A 22,910-nucleotide genomic window follows, 5' to 3' on the forward strand; every position below is an offset into this window, starting at 1 on the left:
TCTACTTCTATTTGGCTAAATGGTCTCCTTTCCTCAAAGCAGCTCCTGCTGTGCTTCCCACAAATGGGAATATATGCAAGGAAACAAAAAAGCCGTTCTGATTGAGCGCTATAAAGGAAGAATGGACCAAAGGGTTTTTTAAAATTAGCCAACCTTTTATTAATGGTCCCTTATTGTTACGGTTGCTGCGAGCACTGGAGACTATGTCCAGATTTCTTGCTACTGCACATGTGCGAGCGCTGGAGACTAAGTCCAGATGTCTTGCTACTGCACATGTGCGAGCGCCGGAGGCTAAGTCCTATCTTGGAGCCATTGCACATGTGCGGGTGACATCATTGCTGACACGAGGTCACATGTCTCTGACACCTTCTATGCCGATTGGTCGCTGGTCATGTGCTTGTGACGCCTTGCTCGGTGATAGGCCAGCATGACGTCACTCCTGTCGTTCTGGCAGCGGATTGGCTCTGGTGTCCTCCATCTTGGATGAGGCACAGAGTCTATATAAGACCCTGACACATGCCGCATGGCGCTCAGTCCTCTTGGTTCATGCATAAGAGTAGACGCTCTGTGCGCGTTCCTCTAGGCATTCCTCTGTCTATGCTAGGTGAGCGCTACCGACAGGGTAGCGTTCTTATACCTTACAGCTTCGGCTGCTGTCCATATCCTTACCTCTTAGGGGAGCGGACATAGGCAGGTGCCTGAGGCACATGGTCTGGCTGGGCCTTGTGATTCGACTCGTAGGTGGACGTTGCCGCTAGGGTAACGTTCCTTATACTGCGTCTGGCAGTTGTTCGTATCCTCGCACACTAGGGGAGCGAACAGAGGTAGGAGCTTTGTGCGGCTTACGCTGCTGTTCGTTTCTTTTGCACCACTAGAAGAGCGGACCTAGGCAGGTGCCATATCTAGTGGTTCGTGTTCGTGTCCTCGCACACTAGTGGAGCGAACGCAGGAAGGAGCTTTGTGCGGCTTACGCTGCTGTTCGTCTCTTTTGCACCACTAGAAGAGCGGACCTAGGTAGGTGCCATTTCGCACACATTGCCTTTGTCTCTGTGATTATTAACAGAGATCATTCCACACACCCTCCAAGTAAGGGAGGAATTGCTTTACTTACTTATTATATCCTTCTGTGAGTTAACAGAGGTATTGCACTCTGCCATAGTCTGCAGCAAAGTCTTTGCACGGTGGACCCTGACTGTCTGATACTCCTTTAGGTTATTATCAGACAGCCCCCCGTAACACTTATGAGCCACAACGCGTTTCGACAACCAGTATGTTGTCTTCCTCATGTGAATATAAGAGCATAAGAGAACTTTACTGCATTGGGTGGGAAAAGATAGTAAGACCCGACCCACATACTGCATCCCTGTTGCACCTATCTATCAATTAGCAGTGCATTACTGGAATTTTACTTGTACATATTTCTGAAATAAAACATCTAAACCCTGAACAAAGTGTATGCTTAGATTCAAGATCCTAGCGCCAGTATAGCACTGGCTTTACTTTATATATGAAAATCCTGCTGGTTGGTTCCCTTTAAAAATAAACTTGGGAAGAAATGTAAACCGATGGTGCCCTACAGCTTATATTTGCCAATCTTGGCTTCCCTAACATGTGTTTTTTTTGCCGCATATCAGTAGGGAGACAAGAAGGGGTTTAAATCATTCTGTTGGGAAGAAGTGACAGGAGGACAAAATCCTTGGTAGTAATTTTTTCTTCAACGCATTTCAGAGAATAAAAATCTCCTTCATCAGGGCAAAATCACAATGCATATCTGGAAAGCGAATCAATTTAAGATGGTCCCGGAGCAGCTGGAGGAAGCCACCTAGCGGACTCATCACTTGATAGTCGAACTTGCTATTTTTGCCTGCTAGTTTTTCAAACAATGTTTTCTCTTAAAAGCTTTCCTTGAAATGCAATGGATGCTTTTAGTACAAATCAATTGCAAATGAATAAAGGACCAAGTATAATTTCTCAGTTTTTCGTCTTTGCTGTTTCCTGCTTTAGGAGTCTTTTCAGTCTTTCAGAGATGCCCTTATTTGACATGTGTATAACTTGTAAAACAAAGCTATGTATTAGAGGAATAGAGAAAGTGCGCACTTACAGTAATTAGGAATGTTAATTAGTCCAGAGCTGTCATTAGTAAAGTATTATACAGGCACACCAATTTCTATGCTCACTTGAGCCCAAATGAAACTTTGGAATTAATTTACAAATTTACAGCAAATTTCAATTAACTCTGACTACCTTTGCTTGCACCAATGCTATCAGATGTCGGGGAATTTAATATATGGTCATGAGATTTTAAAAAAAGAAGTCATACAGTCATACTTATCTTGTACCCACCATCTGTCCATGTTTTCAATAAAATTAATTTTCTCTTGTTTGTCCAAGCAATTAGTCAAGTTAAAGCCCACTTTACACGTTGCAATTAGTTGTACAATCGCATTTGCGATGTGACACGCCCAGGTTGCATACGGGATCTATGAGATTTCACGTTGGTCGTTCATTTGCTGTCACACGAGCGTTAGTAGTCTATGTTAAATTGGTCAATTTTGTGTGCGATCCTTTAGATCATGTGTTCTGTGACGTATGCATTGAGCACCTTTTTTTTTTTTTATTTATTGACTTGCCAAGCGTGTGTAATGTGGGATGCGTTTTTACTATGTCATCTGCCATTCAGCTCTGCTACATGGCCGCTAACAGCAGACACAGACAGCCATGTAGCAGAGCTGAATGGCAGATGACAGCAGCCACAGACAGAGCCGCACTGTCAGAATGAACTCGGGTGAACTTCACCCGACTTCATTGTCATGCTGCGGCTCTGTCTGTGTCGCGTCCTGATTAGCGGTCACCAGTGAAGACTCACCGGTGACCGCTAATCTCCTGAGTAACTGAAGTTAGAAGCCCTCTCTCATACTCACCAATCCCCGATCCCCGGCGCTGCACGGCATTCACACTGCTCCGGCGGCTTTTACTGTTTTGAAAAAGCCGGCCGCCCATTAAACAATTTCGTATTCCCTGCTTTCCCCGCCCACCAGCGCCTATGATTGGTTACAGTGAGACACGCCCCCACTCTGAGTGACAGGTGTCACACTGCACCCAATCACAGCAGCCGGTGGGCGTGTCTATACTGTGTAGTGAAATAAATAATTAAATAATTAAAAAAAACGGCGTGCGGTTCCCCCCATTTTTAAAACCAGCCAGATAAAGCCATACGGCTGAAGGCTGGTATTCTCAGGATGGGGAGCTCCACGTTATGGGGAGCCCCCCACCCTAACAATATCAGCCAACAGCCGCCCAGAATTGCCGCATACATTATATGCGACAGTTCTGGGACTGTACCCGGCTCTTCCCGATTTGCCCTGGTGCGTTGGCAAATCGGGGTAATAAGGAGTTATTGGCAGCCCATAGCTGCCAATAAGTCCTAGATTAATCATGTCAGGCGTCTATGAGACACCCTCCATGATTAATCTGTAAGTTACAGTAAATAAACACACACACCCGAAAAATCATTTATTAGAAATAAAAACACACACATATACCCTGGTTCACCACTTTAATCAGCCCCAAAAAGCCCTCCTTGTCCGGCGTAATCCAGGATGATCCAGCGTCGCTTCCACCGCAGCTGCATGGAGGTGACCGGAGCCGCAGCAGACACAGCCGCTCCGGTCACCTCCATGCAGCAAATGAACACAGCCGCGCGATCAGCTGCTGTCACTGAGGTTACCCGCGGCCAGCGGTGGATGCAGCGGTGGCCGCGGGTAACCTCAGTGACAGCAGCTGATCGCGCGGCTGTGTTCATCTGCTGTGTGGAGGTGACCGGAGCGGCTGTGTCTGCTGCGGCTCCGGTCACCTCCATGCAGCTGCGGTGGAAGCGACGCTGGATCATCCTGGATTACGCCGGACAAGGAGGGCTTTTTGGGGCTGATTAAAGTGGATAACCAGGGTATATGTGTGTGTTTTTATTTCTAATAAAGGATTTTTTCGGGCGTGTGTTTATTTACTGTAACTTACAGATTAATCATGGAGGGTGTCTCATAGACGCCTGACATGATTAATCTAGGACTTATTGGCAGCTATGGGCTGCCAATAACTCCTTATTACCCCGATTTGCCAACGCACCAGGGTAAATCGGGAAGAGCCGGGTACAGTCCCAGAACTGTCGCATATAATGTATGCGGCAATTCTGGGCGGCTGTTGGCTGATATTGTTAGGGTGGGGGGCTCCCCATAACGTGGAGCTCCCCATCCTGAGAATACCAGCCTTCAGCCGTATGGCTTTATCTGGCTGGTTTTAAAAATGGGGGGAACCGCACGCCGTTTTTTTTAATTATTTAATTATTTATTTCACTACACAGTATAGACACGCCCACCGGCTGCTGTGATTGGGTGCAGTGTGACACCTGTCACTCAGAGTGGGGGCGTGTCTCACTGTAACCAATCATAGGCGCTGGTGGGCGGGGAAAGCAGGGAATATGAAATTGTTTAATGGGCGGCCGGCTTTTTCAAAACAGTAAAAGCCGCCGGAGCAGTGTGAATGCCGTGCAGCGCCAGGGATCGGGGATCGGTGAGTATATGAGAGAGGGGGATAGACTGACATGGACAGAGAGTGAGGGACAGAGATAGTGACGGACTGACAGAGATTAGTGCATGACAGACATTGTGAGGCGCTTCAGAACGCAGCTTTTCAGCTGCGCTCTGAAGCGGACCTTTTTTAAGCTGCGGTGCAGAGCGCACACCTGCGCACATAGCATCAGACAACAAAATCGTATGAGGGATGTCACACGTTACAATTGACTAGGTTCGTGCAACAAAACGCTCAATTCTAGAGAATGATACGATGTGTTTGCGATCAACGGTTTTGCGTTCAATCCTGATCGCACGTAGGTGTCACACGCAGATACCTCACAAACGATGCCGGATGTGCGTCACTTACAACTTGACCCCAACGACGGATTGTGAGATATATTGAAGCGTGTGTAGCGGGCTTAAGGCTATGTGCACACAGTGCGTTCTTTGATTCCTTTTTGATGTGTGTTTTTGGTGCCGTTTCATAACAAATCTGCATTGCATATCATTATGCAAGCAAAGTCAATGATGTCTGAAGTATTGTGCACATGTTGCTTATTTTTTCCTTGCAGATTTGGTGTAGAAAATAATCTGCAGTATGTAAATTTTTGGTGTTTTTTCCTGTGATTTTCAGCCCTTCCACTTATTGACTTCATTATGAAAAATGCATGGCAAAAACACAAAGCTAAAAATGGCCCAAAAAATGCACTTTGTGCACATAGCGTTAACTTTTTGGTGCAGATATTATTGAGAACAGGAGGGTGTTTTCTTCTTTCCCTGGCATAACACCTGCTTATGATTGGTCAGCCTGATACAGTAAAAGAAGTACATGTCTCCTGTGACAAATCTCTTGTAAAGCATATTTGAACTATAACATAAATTACACTCTAAAATTTATAAGTTAATATTTTGAAATGGATAGCAGAAATACAAAATTAACAGCTATGTTTAAGTCAAGTCTGCAACTATTATTCCAGTTTAACATACTCAAACTTGTGAAAGGTCTTCTATAAATCCTGACTGCCTCCTGAACAGCATCTCACTAGTCAGGCTTGCATGGTCAGAGAGGCACTGGCCTACAGCTACTTTTACATGTGTGATGGGTTACACAGATCAACAGGATCTTTTAACATAATAATTACACCTATCATAGTTGTTAAACAAAGTGTAGAATTATTTAGGCTTGAAAGCACTCTAAGAGTGAGTCCCCATGTTTTGGATCTAGCATGTTTCAGCTGCGTCCAAAACATTGCATTGTACAGTACAAGCATAGTAGAGAGAATTTCTAGAAATCCCATGCCCACTCTGTGTGTGTGGCCCGCAGCAAACACTGACCTGCGGTGCACCTTCCTGAGCCACAAGCATGTCAATTGTTTGCGGTGGAGTCACAAACAGAATAGAGACTGCAGCGCCCCGAACCCTGATCGTGGGCAAGAGCAGCTGCGGTCTGCTGCCTTCTCCTGTGGAGGAGACTCGCGGCCCCACAGGTTAGCACCCGCCGTTTCCAGGACCCAGCGGGTCCTGATCGTGGGCACATACCCTTAGGCTATGTGCGGATGTTGAGTATTTGAAATTTTCTGAGCCAAATCTGCTCGGATGAGGCCTGGGACAATTCCATGCATGGTCTTGGTGCATATCGTAATGTCATGACGTTGTGACCTCATATAAATGTCTCCAGCCTCATCAGAACAGGAAGTCCTGGCCTAGCATGAAGATCCCTTTGAACAGTAGTGACAAGATGTGCTGAAGAGTGGATGTCTGATGGTGAGGAGCAGAGGTACGGAAAGGTGAGTATTCTTGTTAGTTTTTTTGCATCTTGTTTATTATATTCTGGGGTATGGGTAAACCCAGGAGTTTAATAAAAGACATTCAATTCACAGGGAATAACTTTTCTGTGAATCTAAATTTCCTGGAAAATCCATGTGATTTGGCGAATTATTATAAACATTTCAATTTACCAATTTGATTGTTTCCTTTGTATAGTATCAATAGAGATGTATGTAAAATACAAAAGAGAAAAAATACTTATCAGCCACTTCAGCTAGAAATCCAGATCCAGACAGGAGACCAGGACTGCATGGAGGACGAAACCAGCTGGTCACCGGTGAGGCATAGTCCAAGCTGATAAGGAGAAAAAGTCCAGCAATCCCACAAGAAATAAAATAAAAAATCTTTATTTCAAAATCTTGCCATAGGACAGATATTAAAAACAGAACAGATGATGCGTTTTAGATCGCACAGAATCCTTACTCATATCTTATATATGAGTAAGGATCCGTTGCGATCCAAAATGCGTCATCTGCTCTGTTTTTAATATCTGTCCTATGGCAAGATTTTGAAATAAGGATTTTTTATTTTATTTTTTGTGGGATTGCTGGACTTTTTCTCCTTATCAATTTAGATTTATGTAAAATACTTTATGAAATCATGTATTCAAAATAAATACTATCACTGATGATATTTTAACGTTGAACACACCGACACTTCAGATTACACAATGTACAATGTTACGATGTAGCGATTACTATCCAACCATTTCATTCACGATTATCATCCTGTATAAACAATTCTCTGACATAGTTTGCATTTTGTTCATTGTTTAAAAGATTATTTGCTCGTGTAAATGAACCACAGCCCCATTTATGACTGAGAATTGGAATAAATCGCTTTGTCTAAAGAATCATTATTTTTATTTCTAGAAACCATTCTTTTTATCGTTCCGTTGCCAACTGATAAATCTTTCTGCTAACAGACAATAAACAAACCCTGTGTAGTCTGATATTGCAGTCACCTACTTCTTGGTAACCTTCCAATTTGATCATAGCACATAAAGTGAGGAAGATGGAAGTATGATAATCCGACTGCACAGGCATTGTTTGTTACCAGGGATACGTCTGTATGAAAACTGTAGAAACAAAATATGAGGAAAGTTTTAACAAGTGCTTGAAGTTTGCAACGCTTATACATCTAGAGGCACTGAGACAAAAAATATAATTTCATTTTACAAATCTGATTTCTCAGTAAAAGGGAACAGACTGGCCATGTGAAGGTATTGATGGACTTGGCTTTGAAAAAGCTACATGAACAAGCTACATGAACAAATAAATCATTTGGGGTGAGAAATCCTGATGACAGATACCTTTTCAAAATATAAAATAAAACATCCAATGATAATACGTTTTGGCTCCATATCCCTTAATAGATCAGAACAGATACAGATGTATATACAATTGGAGGTACCTGTTAATGATGTTTTCAGAACTTTGCATAGCGAAGTAAAGAGCATCAGAATAAAAAATGGCTCACATAAGATATAAATTAAAAAAAAAATCTCAAAAACACTTATGTCCTATGTGAGCCTTTTTTTTATTAAAGGGGGCTTAACACGCAACGACATCGCTAACGAGATGTCGTTGGCGTCACAGAATTCGTGACGCACATCCGGCCTCATTAGCAACTTTGTTGCGTGTGAAACGTACGAATGACCACTAGCGATCAAAAATACTCACCTAATCGTTGATCGTTGACACGTCGTTCAGATCCCAAATACCGTTGCTGGTGCAGGATGCAGGTTGTTCATCATTCCTGAGGCAGCACACATCGCTACATGTGACATCCCGGGAACCAGGGCTGTGGAGTCGGAGTCGGAGTCGTGGAGTCGGAGTCGGAGTCGGAGCTCATTTTGGTGGAGTCGGAGTCGGAGTCGGAGTCGGTATAAAATGCACCGACTCCGACTCCTAAAATATATAATAAATTGGGGACAGGAGTGCAATGCAGAATGTGCTGAATATTTTACTAAATAATAACATTTAGTATAATGCTTATATTTAAGTGAAAAATTTATTGTAGTACAATGTGAACATCAGACATTTAATTGTTTTTATGATACAATAATCAAGATATTTGGATAGAACATAAAATATTTATTGGAATACAACTTTAGAACACAAAAAACTAATAAATTGTAAATATGTAAAATATATATATATATATATATATATATATATATACAGTGTATATACACACACAAGATATATATGTAATCTACTGTATATTACATAGTGTATTACATATTTACAATTTATTACAGTTTTTTGTGTTCTAAAGTTGTATTCCAATAAATATATTTTATGTTCTATCCAAATATCTTGATTATTGTATCATAAAAATTATTAAATGTCTGATGTTCACATACACATATTCATGTACTACAATAAATTTTTCACCTAACTATAAGCAATATATGTAGGAGTCGGAGTCGGAGCCGGAGTCGGAGTCGGAGCCGGAGTCGGAGTCGGTGCAAGAGAATTTGAGGAGTCGGAGTCGGAGTCGAAGGTTTGGCTTACCGACTCCACAGCCCTGCCGGGAACGATGAACAACACCATATTTGCGTTCTCCGGCAACGAGGTAGGCGTGTCTTTCCTTCGGCTACTCTCCGCCCCTCCGCTTCTATTGGCCGCCTGGCATGTGACATCGCTGTGATGTCGCACAAACTGCCCCCTTAGAAAAGAGTCAGTTCGCCGGCCACAGCAACGTCGCTAGGCAGGCAAGTATGTGTGACGTGGACTAATGATATTGTGCACCACGGGCAGCAATTTACCCGTGATGCACAAACGGCGGGGGCAGGTGCTTTCACGAGCGACATCGCTAGCGATATCACTGCGTGTAAAGCAGCCTTTAGTTTAGGGGCTCGCAAGTATGGGGACCCTTGAATTACGAGCTTGCGAATTTTGGACAAAATATGGAGCAATACCTCATTAATTTTTTTAGACTATTTTTCAGCCAAAAAAGTATTTTTCATCATTATGCAGGATGCAACCAGGTTCATTAGCGTTTGTTGGGTTAACTGGACTGTCTGTTCTGCTGGGCACAACACCTGATCTAATAGCATGGGCGTCAATATTATTCAGTAAGCCGGTCCCTTTGCTTTCTGTGTGACTGGTGTACAATGCATGGCTTATCTTTGGGCATGTCTAATACTAGCAGCCACATGCTCCATGATTTGATACTATGTGACTGGCTGCTGTATTAGTATTTTGCACCTGTGCTGCTCCCACCTTTATCATTATTGCATCCTGCTAGTGCATAAGTAATCTGGTCTTGTGTTGGTAATGGCAGCATCAGAATAAAGGAGCACTCACATGAGCCATTATGACTCACACAAGTATCAGATCGCATCACCTGGCGCGGCCCACTTCTCACCTGAAAGGAGCGGGTCGGCTGCATGTATTTCAATGCAGCTGAGACGCTTCTGTCCGGAGAATGGGCAGCCGTGCTGGGTGATGCGATGCGAGACTCATGTGAGTCATACGTCATACGGGAGCACACCCTAAAACTAACATACAACTAACAATTGCAAAAAAATGTTGATGTTGCCGACTACTCCTACTACAATTCTGTTACGATCCTGTATAGCTTACAATAAAACACGGCTGTGAATTTACTTCCTATAGCTATAGAGATATGTATACAAGAGGAAGCTCTCTTCATCTTCCTTTATGCTTTGTTCATTTAGTATTTCCATTGTGGCATCTTTATTCAGGAGGAGTTCCTGACTGTGCATGGTGTCACTTGAAGTCTAGAGTTCATTGCATCCTACCATTATTAAAAAGACAAGGTGGTTGAAGAAATGAACCAAAGCCTCAGTCCTAATTCTATTCTGTCAAATGAGAAAGCACATCCAGCAATTTGCATGCTAAGAACCATTCTCTTTTCTCCACACAATCTAGACAAGGTAAGGAACTGTTATTGCATTCTTCATGCCAATTAGATGCATATCACAGATGAAAGAACAGATTCTGTCATAAGTCTTCATAGACTCTGTGACATTTTGTGTTACATTACAAGAATGTCTACTATTACTTTTTTATTACATTTTCTTAAACCTCTGAAAATAAAATAATAGTATATAATATTCTTTATCTATTATCTACCTGTCAATCCATTTACAGCTTTCAGAATGTATTGTAAAATTAAATTGTGACTATTGGTTTGACTGGTCAGTGGTCAGCCAAGAAACACATGGTCAGGTAATTTCTAGGTAGGATAAGCTCCTACAGTGCTTAGATCCTCACCTACTCTAGCACAGAAAGGAGTGTACCAATAAAGAAATCCCTCAGTATGTTCCTCTAAATAAAGATGAGCAAGTTAATTCTAAACTGTCTTACAAATTTCTCTGAGAAATTTGGATCTTACCGAACCAATTTTTTGGAGGATCTGATTTGAGATTCTTTTAAGCTTGAAAAGATTAAGATAAAAAGTTTTTAATAGTTACCTTTTATCACCTGTTCTAAGTCTGCCGCAGCTTCCATTCCTCATCATCGGTCTTCTGTTCTTCCACCATTCTGGTTTGTGAGGTTAATCTGAGCCTTATGATTGGCCTGACATGGTAATATATTGGTGATCCCACATCATGAAGTGCATGTGATCACATGAAGCCATTCACAAGAATCAAACTGATGTCACACAATGGAATGGAGAAAGAACAGGAGGAGAAAAGAACAGAAGACCAACATGGAGGACCAGTGAGTTGTGGCAGCACAGGTGGCATATGAATAGGTAAGAAAAGGCGAGTATTAAGGTTATTTATTATTTTTCATTTTATCCTCATGGAGAAAGAGAAAGTTTTATATCTGACAGAATTTTTTCAGACTAAATTAAATCCCTTGGATGTATTTACACAAATTTGCATGATTTGAGACTTAGGGCTTAGGGGAAAGGTAAATGGTCCAGTCTCCAGATCAGTGAGTTTCATAAAACCTTTGCTTTATTGAGAAATATTAAAAAAAATCATACATAGTATTACTCCAGAAATAGATGTAGGGAGTAATACATAATTAACAGACCAGACGCGTTTCAGTTTGAGAGTTGCATTTATCACCTCTATTCCTAAAGCATATGAGCTGGCATTATGACAATCAATTGATGAATATAGACTATTTTAGGTTCAGCTTTCATTCGATATCCTTATCTTTTCTTTTTTTGCACAGGTGGGGGTTACAAACAGGATTGTTTCCTTTTCCGATATAAACAGCACTATAGTATCAGCAAGGATAAAGGTAATTGGGCCAATAGCATTGATGTGACCTGCATCATAAATTACCCTATTAGTGTAACCTCAAAGCTATTGTAAAAGCATCTGAAATAAAAAACAAGCAAATAACCAAGAAAGAACATTCCTAAGAGTAAATTCAACTCAGTTTTCCAAATCATAAACATAAAAAAAGAGAAAAATGTAAACCGAGCAATTTGTTAGTTGTGCATACAGAGAACATTGTGACGTAAATGCTGAAATATTCTGTGTGCTTTCTGTGAACGCAGATTGCACAGTTGTTTCCGCCTACTCAACACAGTGTGTAAACGGACTTGAAAAACATATCCCCAAAAGATCACACACAGAACACAACAATGCATGAATCAATCAGAGCTCCGCGCTCCTCTGTTCTTCCATTTTATATGGAACAGTTCTATCATAATAGATCTCCCATACACATGCTTTTAATATTACGCTCTTTAATTGCATACAGCTGTGCCTCAAACACTCTTAGAAAACAGTTTTAGTACAGCCCTGGAATCAAGGGTTGGATAAATATCAACCGTTTCGACTTGTATAAATTTCCTCCATTAAAGGCATTTTCAAAACAACACATTAGAAGGAATTCTTAACTTTTTCTAAAAAAAAAAGGGGGGGGAGGGGGGAGTTGACTTCCTGGAAGCTTCAGAACTGGCATGTTCGTGACTGAATGAGCTGTTCTTGCCAAACGTACTCATAAAGACGAAAAGTACTGTGTGAAATCATATCTCTGTAAAGCCAACTGTGTTCAGGCCATTTCCAACGTGACCTGAAATGAACCTATGCATTTTCCTCTCTCTCTTATCTGCCTTAAAAGCATGTAAAGCCAAATAACTCCCCACTTATTACGGCTCCGGCTCTGTTTACTCCTACAAAGTAGGATACTGTACTTTCCAAAGACTATTTTTCTATTGATTTTTCACTAACATATGTACCAGGTTACATAACGTCTGGGATAACTGGAAAGATAAACTTCTATATGACAACACTCGATCCTCATAAGACTTGTCAATGATAACAGGATAATACGGAGCAAAAAATAAAATGCACAATTGGCTGAAAATGTACAAACTGTCATGTTTAATTATACTGATCAAGTGCAGGTTGTATTTATCTCGATGGCTACAAATAAATCAGATGGCGCTATAATAGAACTGGTCCAAAAAGCAAATATTTTTCTAAATTAGATTCACCATATAAGGTGTAATTAGCCAAATATGATGCTCTGAACCAATCTAGGCACACAGGGTTATAATTTATAGCAATATTTACAGCACGCTTCTGTACATAGGGAATTATTAGAACAAGATTATCATGCCTTTGGCTCCTGCCCAGGCTGCAGATGGTAGAAATTGGGGCCTGAAACCAGCGAGTGGCTGATGAATTACTCCTTACACCTGACTATTCGCTCACACCAGACACCACACACAGGCTTTACACCACCAGCAAGGATGGCTATATCAACCTCCTCATTTTGGAATTCTTTCGACAAGGCCTTCTGTATGTCCAGATGGCCCAAAGTGGAAAAAGTAGTAAACCTACTAAGAAGAGATGGGACTGGAAAATCTATACTCGGTCAGCACGAGTAGAGGGCATAGCCAGCGCAGGGATTATAAACCGGTGCAGACTTTTATAGGACAATATAAAGAGAAAAGAATATTACTACTATATGTATATAAATGTGAACTTGGCTCCAATAAGCAGAGAATTCTCATAAATCAGTAACAAGTCATCCTAATTAATAAAAAGTGTACATTCTGTATTAGGAAGTATAGTATGAGCAATTTTTCAGGAATGAGGAATATTTCAAAAGACCATGGGGAAAATGAAAAGCCTGATAAAAATCACTATTATCTCCAAAATGCCTTTAAAGTTGATGCAGTTTCCTATTGAGACTGCTACATTCAGGTCATTGACAATTACTGAACCTAATTTCTCTCCACATGATTAGCCTGCTCACGATTCTCTTGGGTTGCCATCTACCTTCATTAGCAGAAGAGAATCATTTACAAATTCTAGAAACCAGATGGAAAGATCAATATTCATAGGAGAGAGACTAGCTCTATTTTTATATCATTATTAAAGTGTATACTAATGAATGTGATGTTTTGCATACTTAATATGTGCAGTATATAATGGGTCCCCTTACTTGAGTAAAACCCTACACTATTTAGATCAGTTTACTTAAGAAGATGTGGAATAAGAAAAAAATATATGAAAAAATGAGAATAAACTTGTTTTTAGATTTAGCCAGACATGTGACTGTAAAAGGGTTAACCTCTAAATAATGAGAAGGGAAAACCTCTAATACATGTAGTAACATTCAATGGATAGAAAGAAAAAGACATAGACATTCCTGAAATATTTTCTCGAACAATTTAATGCAAATCTGAATACTAAACATACAATTGTGTCATTCATCTGCTTTACAGATATTGTCTTTCCCCTCTCGACTTACTATAGACAGTCATAACCATGCTGCATTTGCCTTGTAGCTGCCAACTAAGACCCTTTTAACCTCGGCAATGGAATTTTTATGCCGGTTACATGATATTCGTCTATTCGTGTGTTTACTATCTAACTTCTATAAATTACAAGCTTTCCATGGAAACTGAATTGGACTATAATACCATCCAGCCCTTAATGGCCATCATTAATAATTCATATCGATAAAGCAGTGTATCTTTTGAAATATCAATCATCATGGATAAATGCTGGCCAACGCCTCATTCTGTTTCCTGAAACGTTGGGCCATTTATTGCTGAATTAATAATGATAGTTCTTCAAAATTAGCAAATTGCTCATTCAATAGTAAAGTATATAGTTGTCTTTCAAGAAGACATTTTGCCGAAAGAATTCAAGTGCCGGTTCAATCTAGGACATCACTACTGGCATTTCTCAGACTATGGAGCAATACAAAGTTTATAGGAACCCTATCTGATTCTTACGCTACAGATCACCATTTTTTTCTAACCTACGTGTGATCTGGCCTATAAAATTCCTCCCATAGGCCCCTGCAGGTTCATTTCAAGTGCACTTCACCCACTTTTTTCAGCTTTCTCAGCTTTAACGGTGACATATTTTTTCAATTTGTGGCGTGTGTGGCACAAAACATGTGTAAACCCCAAATGGACAGCAATGGTGGCAATAATTAATTAATGAGTATTGTGTCTGGCTAAGCAATTATTACTCATCCAAGCATGTCAGACTATGGAAATGTAGGTTAGCTTAGTGCACAGACATGAGAAGAACTAGCATCCAATGTCTTGGGGTCTCTCGTAGCATCCTCACTCTGAGCTGGAAACTGAAAGCATGTTAAAGTAATGGGATCCAGATGCCACATGTCTATTGTGACTAATGCTGTTTCAGACACAAGCACGACACATCTTACTATGTTTATAACCACGATTATACGCACTTTATTTCTATGAACTACCGAAGCCAAATATTAAAAACCTATTCTGCATCTATATACATGTAGTGTCCATTGATAGAATCCCCCTGCTTGTGGAAATTCCACTTGCACACAGCATGCTCTTAACAACAACCCAGAGAATAAAGATAACTCAGTCATTTATGTATAATTGCTCTTTTAGTCATTTCTACCACCGACAATGCACGCTGTCTCTGTTACCGAGACAAAGAAGCCTATCAGCTGCCTTCAAAAGGGCTTAAATGGTGCAGCTGACTCTAAAATTGACCTTGACATTGCAAACAATGGAATAGGAAATGTCCCCTTAAGGGTCTAGTGGGTAAAGTTCTGCTTGTAATACTATACATGACAATATACAGTAGTATGTTTAGCAGAATACCTGACTAAGCAGTTTTAGTGAAATGCACTGTAGCTGATGCTGAACATCTCTCTATGAGAGCTGATGGCTCATTCTTAGCAAACGCATATACATTACTATTTATATCATGTCTCTCATGACCTCTGACATTGGTAAGGACAGAGAGCAGGTCCCAGATCAACCTTATGTATTAATTATCTACATCTAAATGGTTAAACTGCTGCATTCACCTCTGGATGTGTGTTTGCTGCTCAGTTAGAAAATTCCCAAAACTTGCAAAACAACAAATCTGATTGTTTTTGGCTCTTTAGCCGTGTGCATTTTCCACTTAAAGTTGATCAGCATAGAAATCCCCTGCAGCTGGAAAAGGCTTTCATCTGCCCAGATTGTACAGATCTCACTAAAGTGCCATCGAGACTATATTTACATCCAAGAGTATACATTTGACTGTCCAAGCCAATCTCCATCCTATGTCAGGAGAATTGCACGCTGCCGATAAGAGAGACCTCTATGCTCATATAGAAGACAAATATAATCCTCGTGGCAGACAACAAAGGATTAAATAATAAAAAAAAAAGAGTTATACTCTAGAAATAGAAAGAGAACAAGACGGTTTGGGGGATGGGTGAGCCATCCACATTGCTTGACCTTCCTGCTTTTCTGACTGTGTAATCTCTGTGTGATACCCAACTGAAATAAGGCAAACTGCCATTCATAGCGGTCACCTATCCATCATCCACTGAGGGCACAATCACATACTATGGGTACCACTGGAGGTTCTCTGCGGCGCTGTCTCATACCTTGGTTTGGAGATAATGAGGATAGTAGTAAGTGTACTGAGGGTACATTGGTTGCTGTTCCAAACGTTTGCCCATGTAGCTGGAATCGTTATATCAGATGCAGAAAACTCGTTGACAGGGAGTAATGCCCCAGGCCCTTCTTCCTTCTCTGATACCACTATTCCTGACAGCAAGGATGTTGTTCTTAGGAGTTCTCAGCCTCAATATATATATATTATTATTTCTTTTCCCTTTTACCAATCTCTAATTCCAATACGACAAAGAAAACATCAAAAATCTAGATTTGTAAAAAGAAAATCACACAAGGCGCTGCTTGTCCTTCCTCTCCCCTGTTGATAGCCCTCTGTTATTATCTCCTTATTCCTAAAAGAAGCTTGTCTGTAGTATAAATCCAGAATGTGCTGGAGGTAAAGTCCTGTGACAGTAGCCAGGAAAGCTGTATGCTGTAACTCAGAATTCCTGCAAACCGGCTTGCTGTTCTCCTTTCTTACTCTCAGTCTCTCAGAATTGTCTCTCTCCTCCCCCTAATAGGTAAAAAAAAAGAAAGGAAGGAAGAAAGAAAGAAAGAAAAAAAAAACCCTTCCAGCCTAGTTGCTGCTGTCTCCCTCTCGGAGTGACATGGTGTTTAGGGCTTGTCTTGTCTTTCATTCAAACCCCCTCCTTCCAGCCTGTGGGTGGAACAACAGTCAGCCTCTCCCTCGAGAGGCAGACGCAGTCCAGAAGGCTGCAGTGTTTCCTCTAAGAAGAAATCGCCTGCCTCAGCTCTGCTGCAAGCAAAGTACAGCTTCCCTCTACCGGCTATCTGAGAGCAGCCTTCACATGTCTTACTCCACCATGTCAAAGCACGCTTGATGCTAGCAACCAGAGGATGACAGCAACCATTGATCTCACAAGAAACTGTTTACTAAACACTTTACGCACATAAGTTAGTGCTGCTGGATTCTTCCCAACGACATAAATATGAATGAAATGCAATTCACTTGCTAGGGAACTACAGTGTTTATATCAGGTCATAGAAACTGAATATACTGTATATATAAGGAAACTAAAGAGAATGAAGAATATAAGAAATGAACGCAACTACTAATGGGTAAGACATATAATAATGCGCTAACTGAATAAATAGAGATTGTATATAGTTTATAGTGGAATGAACGTATACTCTGTTTAATATAATAATAATAATAATAATAATAAGAATAATAAGAATAACTTCTATTTCTATAGCGCCAACATATTCTGCTGCGCTTTACAATTTAGAGAGGACATGTACAGACAATATGAGACATTAAAGAATAACTAAATTCAACAGATACCAAGAGGAGTGAGGGCCCTGCTCGTAAGCTTACAGTCTATGAGGAAATAGGGGAGACACAAAAGGTGAATGGGTGGATAGAAAAGCTTGTCATATATGGTCCAGCCATCAAAATAATAGGGGATTCAAATCTAGCTGCATGAAACGGTCACCAGCCAGAATTTATACAAGTACAATTATGGCGCCCCTGAGGCTTTCGTCACTACAGAGATACTGCACCTCAGACAGAGGTGTGGTATCCCATCATGGTTAAGAAAGGGGTAATCTACCGGTTCACAGACAAAACCTGCACACATCAATTGTTAGGACACACACAGGGTCAGGGTTTAAGGGAGGTACCCCATTAATGCTAGGAGTAGCGACCAGTATACCTGGTTATGGGGAATTAAGTCCCATTCACTGTCCTAGTGGGGTGGAGCCTGGCAAAGGGGAGTGTAGGAGGAGTCAGTGGGTCAGTTAGGAAAAACCAGTTAGTTCAAGTTTGAAAGAGGCAGTGTGGGCAGTCTGTCAGAGAAGTGACAGTGGACAGGAGTCTGTGAGAGCGTCTGTGACAGAAAGTCTGAGAGAAAGGAGTGAGAAGACTTGTTTTTTTGGTGAAGACCCTGGGGCCCTGCTAGGTCCAGGTGACACCTAGGAAAGGGTTCCAGAGTGCCACGGATGTGTGGGAGGCCTCCTTGGACTTATTCCACCAAGAACACCGGGGTGGAGGAATCTGGTCGCAACAGCTGGGGATGGTCCCCAGGCTAAAGGAGGAAAACATTTCCCTTTAGTAATCCGAAGGCTCGGGAGATTGCTTCAGGCATCCGAGGCCACAACAACCTGCCCCCCATTACCTGCAAGGGGGTGCAATAAAAAGACTGAGGTCAGCCACCCTTTGGACCGGCTCAGTGGCGGAGGCGTAGGACAGTCTAGAAAAGGTCGACGCTAGTGAGACGGCCAGGGAAGGCACATTGAGGGGTGCATAGTTACTGACCCTTGAACTATTTGGGATTGGCGGAGGCCCGGAACAGTGAATTCTGGCACACCACGGGGTAACCGGTCAGCTGCAGTATTGGAACCAACTGTGAGTAAAAACATCTTAACTGAAAATCCCTGTGTCGTCTGCTTTGTCCTGCACCCCATCAATATCCATCATAGACTTTCCAAACTGTTGCCCCGGGGTATCCGCTCCACCTGTTGGGAGCAAGAAACACCTCAGTTGCCACAACACCAGCCCCGGAGGTCCCGTCCAGCAGCCGCGGCTCCAAAGCCGCCATCCACAGGTGGCCTTACGAATCTTATACAAACTTTATTACCATCTCTCCCAATACCGCCACATTAATTGACTCCACCAGAGTCACGCAGTCGGGCCCCGCCACCGCTGACTATCCTGGACTAGTCCGGCCCGACACCGAGTCACCTAAGGCCCTGGGGCAGGCGCGTCACAAGCAGGATGATTGTGCCCGGTATAACCGGGCACTGTGTGCCTCAGAATCTCAGAATTGTGTTTAATAGACTGTTTTACTGTGTGGAAACTGAAGCCGCCATTAATTTACTACAGAAATTAAACTGCGTCATGCAGAGAGCAGTTAAAAAAGACCACGGAAATAAGCCCCGCCCCCTGTACTCTGCCGAGTGTTGAAAAATGGTGCGCACTAAGAGACAGGACACCTGACAATAGACACAGTAGCGATCCGTGAAAACAACGGTCGCCAGGTGCAGGCCAGAGGGGAGAAGACCGCCCTTCGTGGGCTAGGTAGCAGCTTGGCGCCAACAAGCTGGACCCGCCCCAAGCAGGAAACGAAACTTACTAAAGAAGTCCAGGCAGAGCAGTGAAAGGTCGACGAGGGGTGAGCGCTCCAGATGAGTAATGGCCAGCGGTAACCAGGACGGCCTGAAACTCGAGATGGCTGCGACCAACCTCCTTGATGCACCGGGAGGTGCCCTAGACTTGCGACCAGTCCCTGACCAGAGCTTCCTAGTCGAGGAGGGAGGTGAAGTGGATGAAGAAGTGATTGCTGAGGTTCGAGGCGGAAGCCGAGCAGTGAGCGGCCGCGGCCGAGGTGACAGAACTGGGGTGTGCGCCAGCGACCCAGGCGGCGTTCAGTGCCACAGGCAAAGAGGCATACCCAGCTACAGCGGAGATTGGTAAGGCGACCCCAGCAACCCTGCAAGGCCCAGATACCTTCGTAGGGCCCTTTCACAGTCCACCAGCCCGAGCACCCAATGCAACAACACCCTGCTTCTCATGGGATGCCTTACCGGTCAGCTATCCAGGACTGGCTATCCCACTGTGACCTGTCCTGACCCAGAATGCCACTGCAATCCTCAATGAGAGACAGTTGGTCCAGTACCAAAAGGAAAGAGATCGGCAGAGGGCTCAGTGGGAAGAAAAGGAAGCTGGGAACCTGGCAGCCAAGCAGAGACTGCGCAAGGCTAAGCGAGCTGAACATGGCCCAGTGAGACAGGGCCAAGTCCTAAACTTTAACCGGGAGACCGGATGGGGGTTCATTAGAGAACCAGGACTAAGAAGAGACATCTTTGTGTCCCGGAGGGATATTGAGGCCCATCTACAAAGAGGTCACTGAGGAGAGGATGTATACCCGGGTGATAAAGTTGAATACACCCGACAAATGGGTATACGTGGGTGGTACGCCCTGGACATACATATACATCGGAAAGATGTAACACCAGTAGTACCTTCCCACAGCAGCCCCACAGCAAAAAGCTCTCAAAACCAGGGAACTCAGACAATGCTGTCTACAGACTACCTGGTACCTGGAGCTGTGCCAGAACAGGATCCCAACCTGTAAAATACCGGGATCCCAACATGTAACTAGCCCCTATATTGCCCCTTTGTTCTTTTCGAAGACGCCAGCCTGATTGTTCCCTAGTCCCTTGTTCTTTTCGAAGATGACACCCTGATTCTTTCCCCTGTTTGTGTTTGATAAAAATGGACAACCGGTCCACTGAACTATGGGTGGCTGGAATTTGGATATAAAAAGTTTAAAATTTATGACTGCTAACCTGTTTTCTTTTAGGAGAATAATAGAAAGTTGATGGACTTCTGGGTCACAGGACTATGTGTGGCCAGGACTCCACCTTGTATATAGTTGCACCAGTTGTGCTCCCTACTAGAGTTGAGCGCGGTTCGTGGTTCGTGGTTCTCCAGTTCGCGGTTCGAGTGATTTTGGGGGCTGTTCTAGATCGAACTAGAACTCGAGCTTTTTGCAATAGCTCGTTTGTTTTAGTTACATTCAAGAACGGTTCTAGCAGCAAAAAGCCAAGCTAATTACTAGCTGGCTTTCCACTGTAATAGCGTAAGTCACTTTGTGACTCACACTATTATGAAATTTCAGCGTATAGTGTGCGGGAACAGCGCATTCAGATCACTGCTGCTGGGATAATGGCGATTGCAATTTTTTTTTTTCCTTCTCTTCCTTCCCTAAGCGCGCGCGTGTAGTGGGGCGGGCCAGCATGTCAGCCAATCCCAGACACACACACAGCTAAGTGGACTTTTAGCCAGAGAAGCAACGGCATGTGTAAGAGGATGTCCATGTCACATGACCCTGCATTATAAAAACGGGTACGCCATTATCTGCCTTCTGCGTCTGGGTGTCAGTCACCGCTGGCGTAGCTCCTGTCTCCAATACTGCTGTGTACGCTCTAAACACAGCGCTATATAGAATAAGGATAGAAGTTTCTTTTAGCCCTTGTAAGGGCTAATAACAGCAGGCTCCGAGCCATAGGTGACAGTCAGGTCCGTGAAAACAGATTTTAACAGCTACAGATAAGAGCGTCTGTGTAGCTAACGTCAGGGACTTCCTCGCTGCATTTCCCAATAAGGAGGGATATAAAGTGAGGCTTCCTTTCCTCTACACAGACCCACAAACCTGCCACTGTACCCTCCTGCCCTTTGCACACTCCAGCTCATTGTTACTAAGCCATTATACTAGCAAACACTGAGTAAACTTAGTGGCATACTAAAAGTTGTTGTTGGACATCCAGTAGTGTCCCACTAGTGCAAATCTATTTGCAGCACCTCTGCATTGCACACTCAAGCTCATTGCTACTAAGCCATTATACTAGCAAACACTGAGTAAACTTAGTGGCATCCCAAAAGTGGCTGTTGGACTTCCATTAGTGTCCCACTAGTGCAAATCTATTTGCAGCACCTCTGCATTGCACACTCAAGCTCATTGTTACTAAGCCATTATACTAGCAAACACTGAGGAAACTTAGTGGCATCCTAAAAGTGGCTGTTGGACTTCATTATTGTCCCACTGGTGCAAAGCTATTTGCAGCACCACTGCATTGCACACTCAAACTTATTTTTACTAAGCTATTATACTAGCAAACACTGAGGAAACTTAGTGGCATCCTAAAAGTGGCTGTTGGACTTCATTATTGTCCCACTGGTGCAAAGCTATTTGCAGCACCACTGCATTGCACACTCAAACTCATTGTTACTAAGCCATTATACTAGCAAACTCTGAGTAAACTTAGTGGCATCCTAAAAGTGGCTGTTGGATTTCCATTAGTGTCCCACTAGTGCAAATCTATTTGCAGCGCCTCTGCTTTGCACACTCCAGCTCATTGTTACTAAGCCATTATACTAGCAAACACTGAGTAAACTTAGTGGCATACTAAAAGTGGCTGTTGGTCTTCCATTAGTGTCCCACTAGTGCAAATCTATTTGCAGCACCTCTGCATTGCACACTCAAGCTCATTGTTACTAAGCTATTATACTAGCAAACACTGAGGAAACTTAGTGGCATCCTAAAAGTGGCTGTTGGACTTCCTTATTGTCCCACTGGTGCAAAGCTATTTGCAGCACCACTGCATTGCACATTCAAACTCATTGTTATTAAGCCATTATACTAGCAAACTCTGAGTAAACTTAGTGGCATCCTAAAAGTGGCTGTTAGACTTCCATTAGTGTACAACTAGTGCAAATCTATTTGCAGCACCTCTGCATTGCACACTCAAGCTCATTGTTACTAAGCCATTATACTAGCAAACACTGAGGAAACTTAGTGGCATCCTAAAAGTGGCTGTTGGACTTCCATTAGTGTCCCACTAGTGCAAATCTATTTGCAGCACCTCTGCTTTGCACACTGAAGCTCATTGTTACTAAGCCATTATACTAGCATACACTGAGTAAACTTAGTGGCATCCTAAAAGTGGCTGTTGGACTTTCATTAGTGTCCCACTAGTGCAAATCTATTTGCAGCACCACTGCATTGCACACTCAAACTCATTTTTACTAAGCTATTATACTGGCAAACACTGAGTAAACTTAGTGGCATCCTAAAAGTGGCTGTTGGACTTCCATTAGTTTCCTTTAGTGCAAATCTATTTGCAGTACCTCTGCATTGCACACTG

General features: G+C 42.6%; 1 protein-coding gene across 4 annotated transcripts in view; it reads right to left on the bottom strand.

The window, feature by feature from the left end:
• RBMS3 (RNA binding motif single stranded interacting protein 3) overlaps positions 1 to 16,847 on the bottom strand; it is a 963,285-nt gene extending 946,438 nt beyond the window's left edge. For all 4 annotated transcript variants that reach the window (XM_075315252.1, XM_075315249.1, XM_075315250.1 and 1 more), the window contains exon 1: positions 16,232 to 16,847. In XM_075315252.1, the coding sequence (XP_075171367.1) occupies positions 16,232 to 16,306 (75 nt within the window). In that variant the 5' untranslated portion in view covers positions 16,307 to 16,847. The remainder of the gene's footprint in view (positions 1 to 16,231) is intronic.
• Positions 16,848 to 22,910: the final 6,063 nt, after the last annotated feature.

The sequence above is a fragment of the Anomaloglossus baeobatrachus genome, chromosome 6 (genome assembly GCF_048569485.1).
Source record: "Anomaloglossus baeobatrachus isolate aAnoBae1 chromosome 6, aAnoBae1.hap1, whole genome shotgun sequence".
NCBI classification, from domain to species: Eukaryota; Metazoa; Chordata; class Amphibia; order Anura; family Aromobatidae; genus Anomaloglossus; species Anomaloglossus baeobatrachus.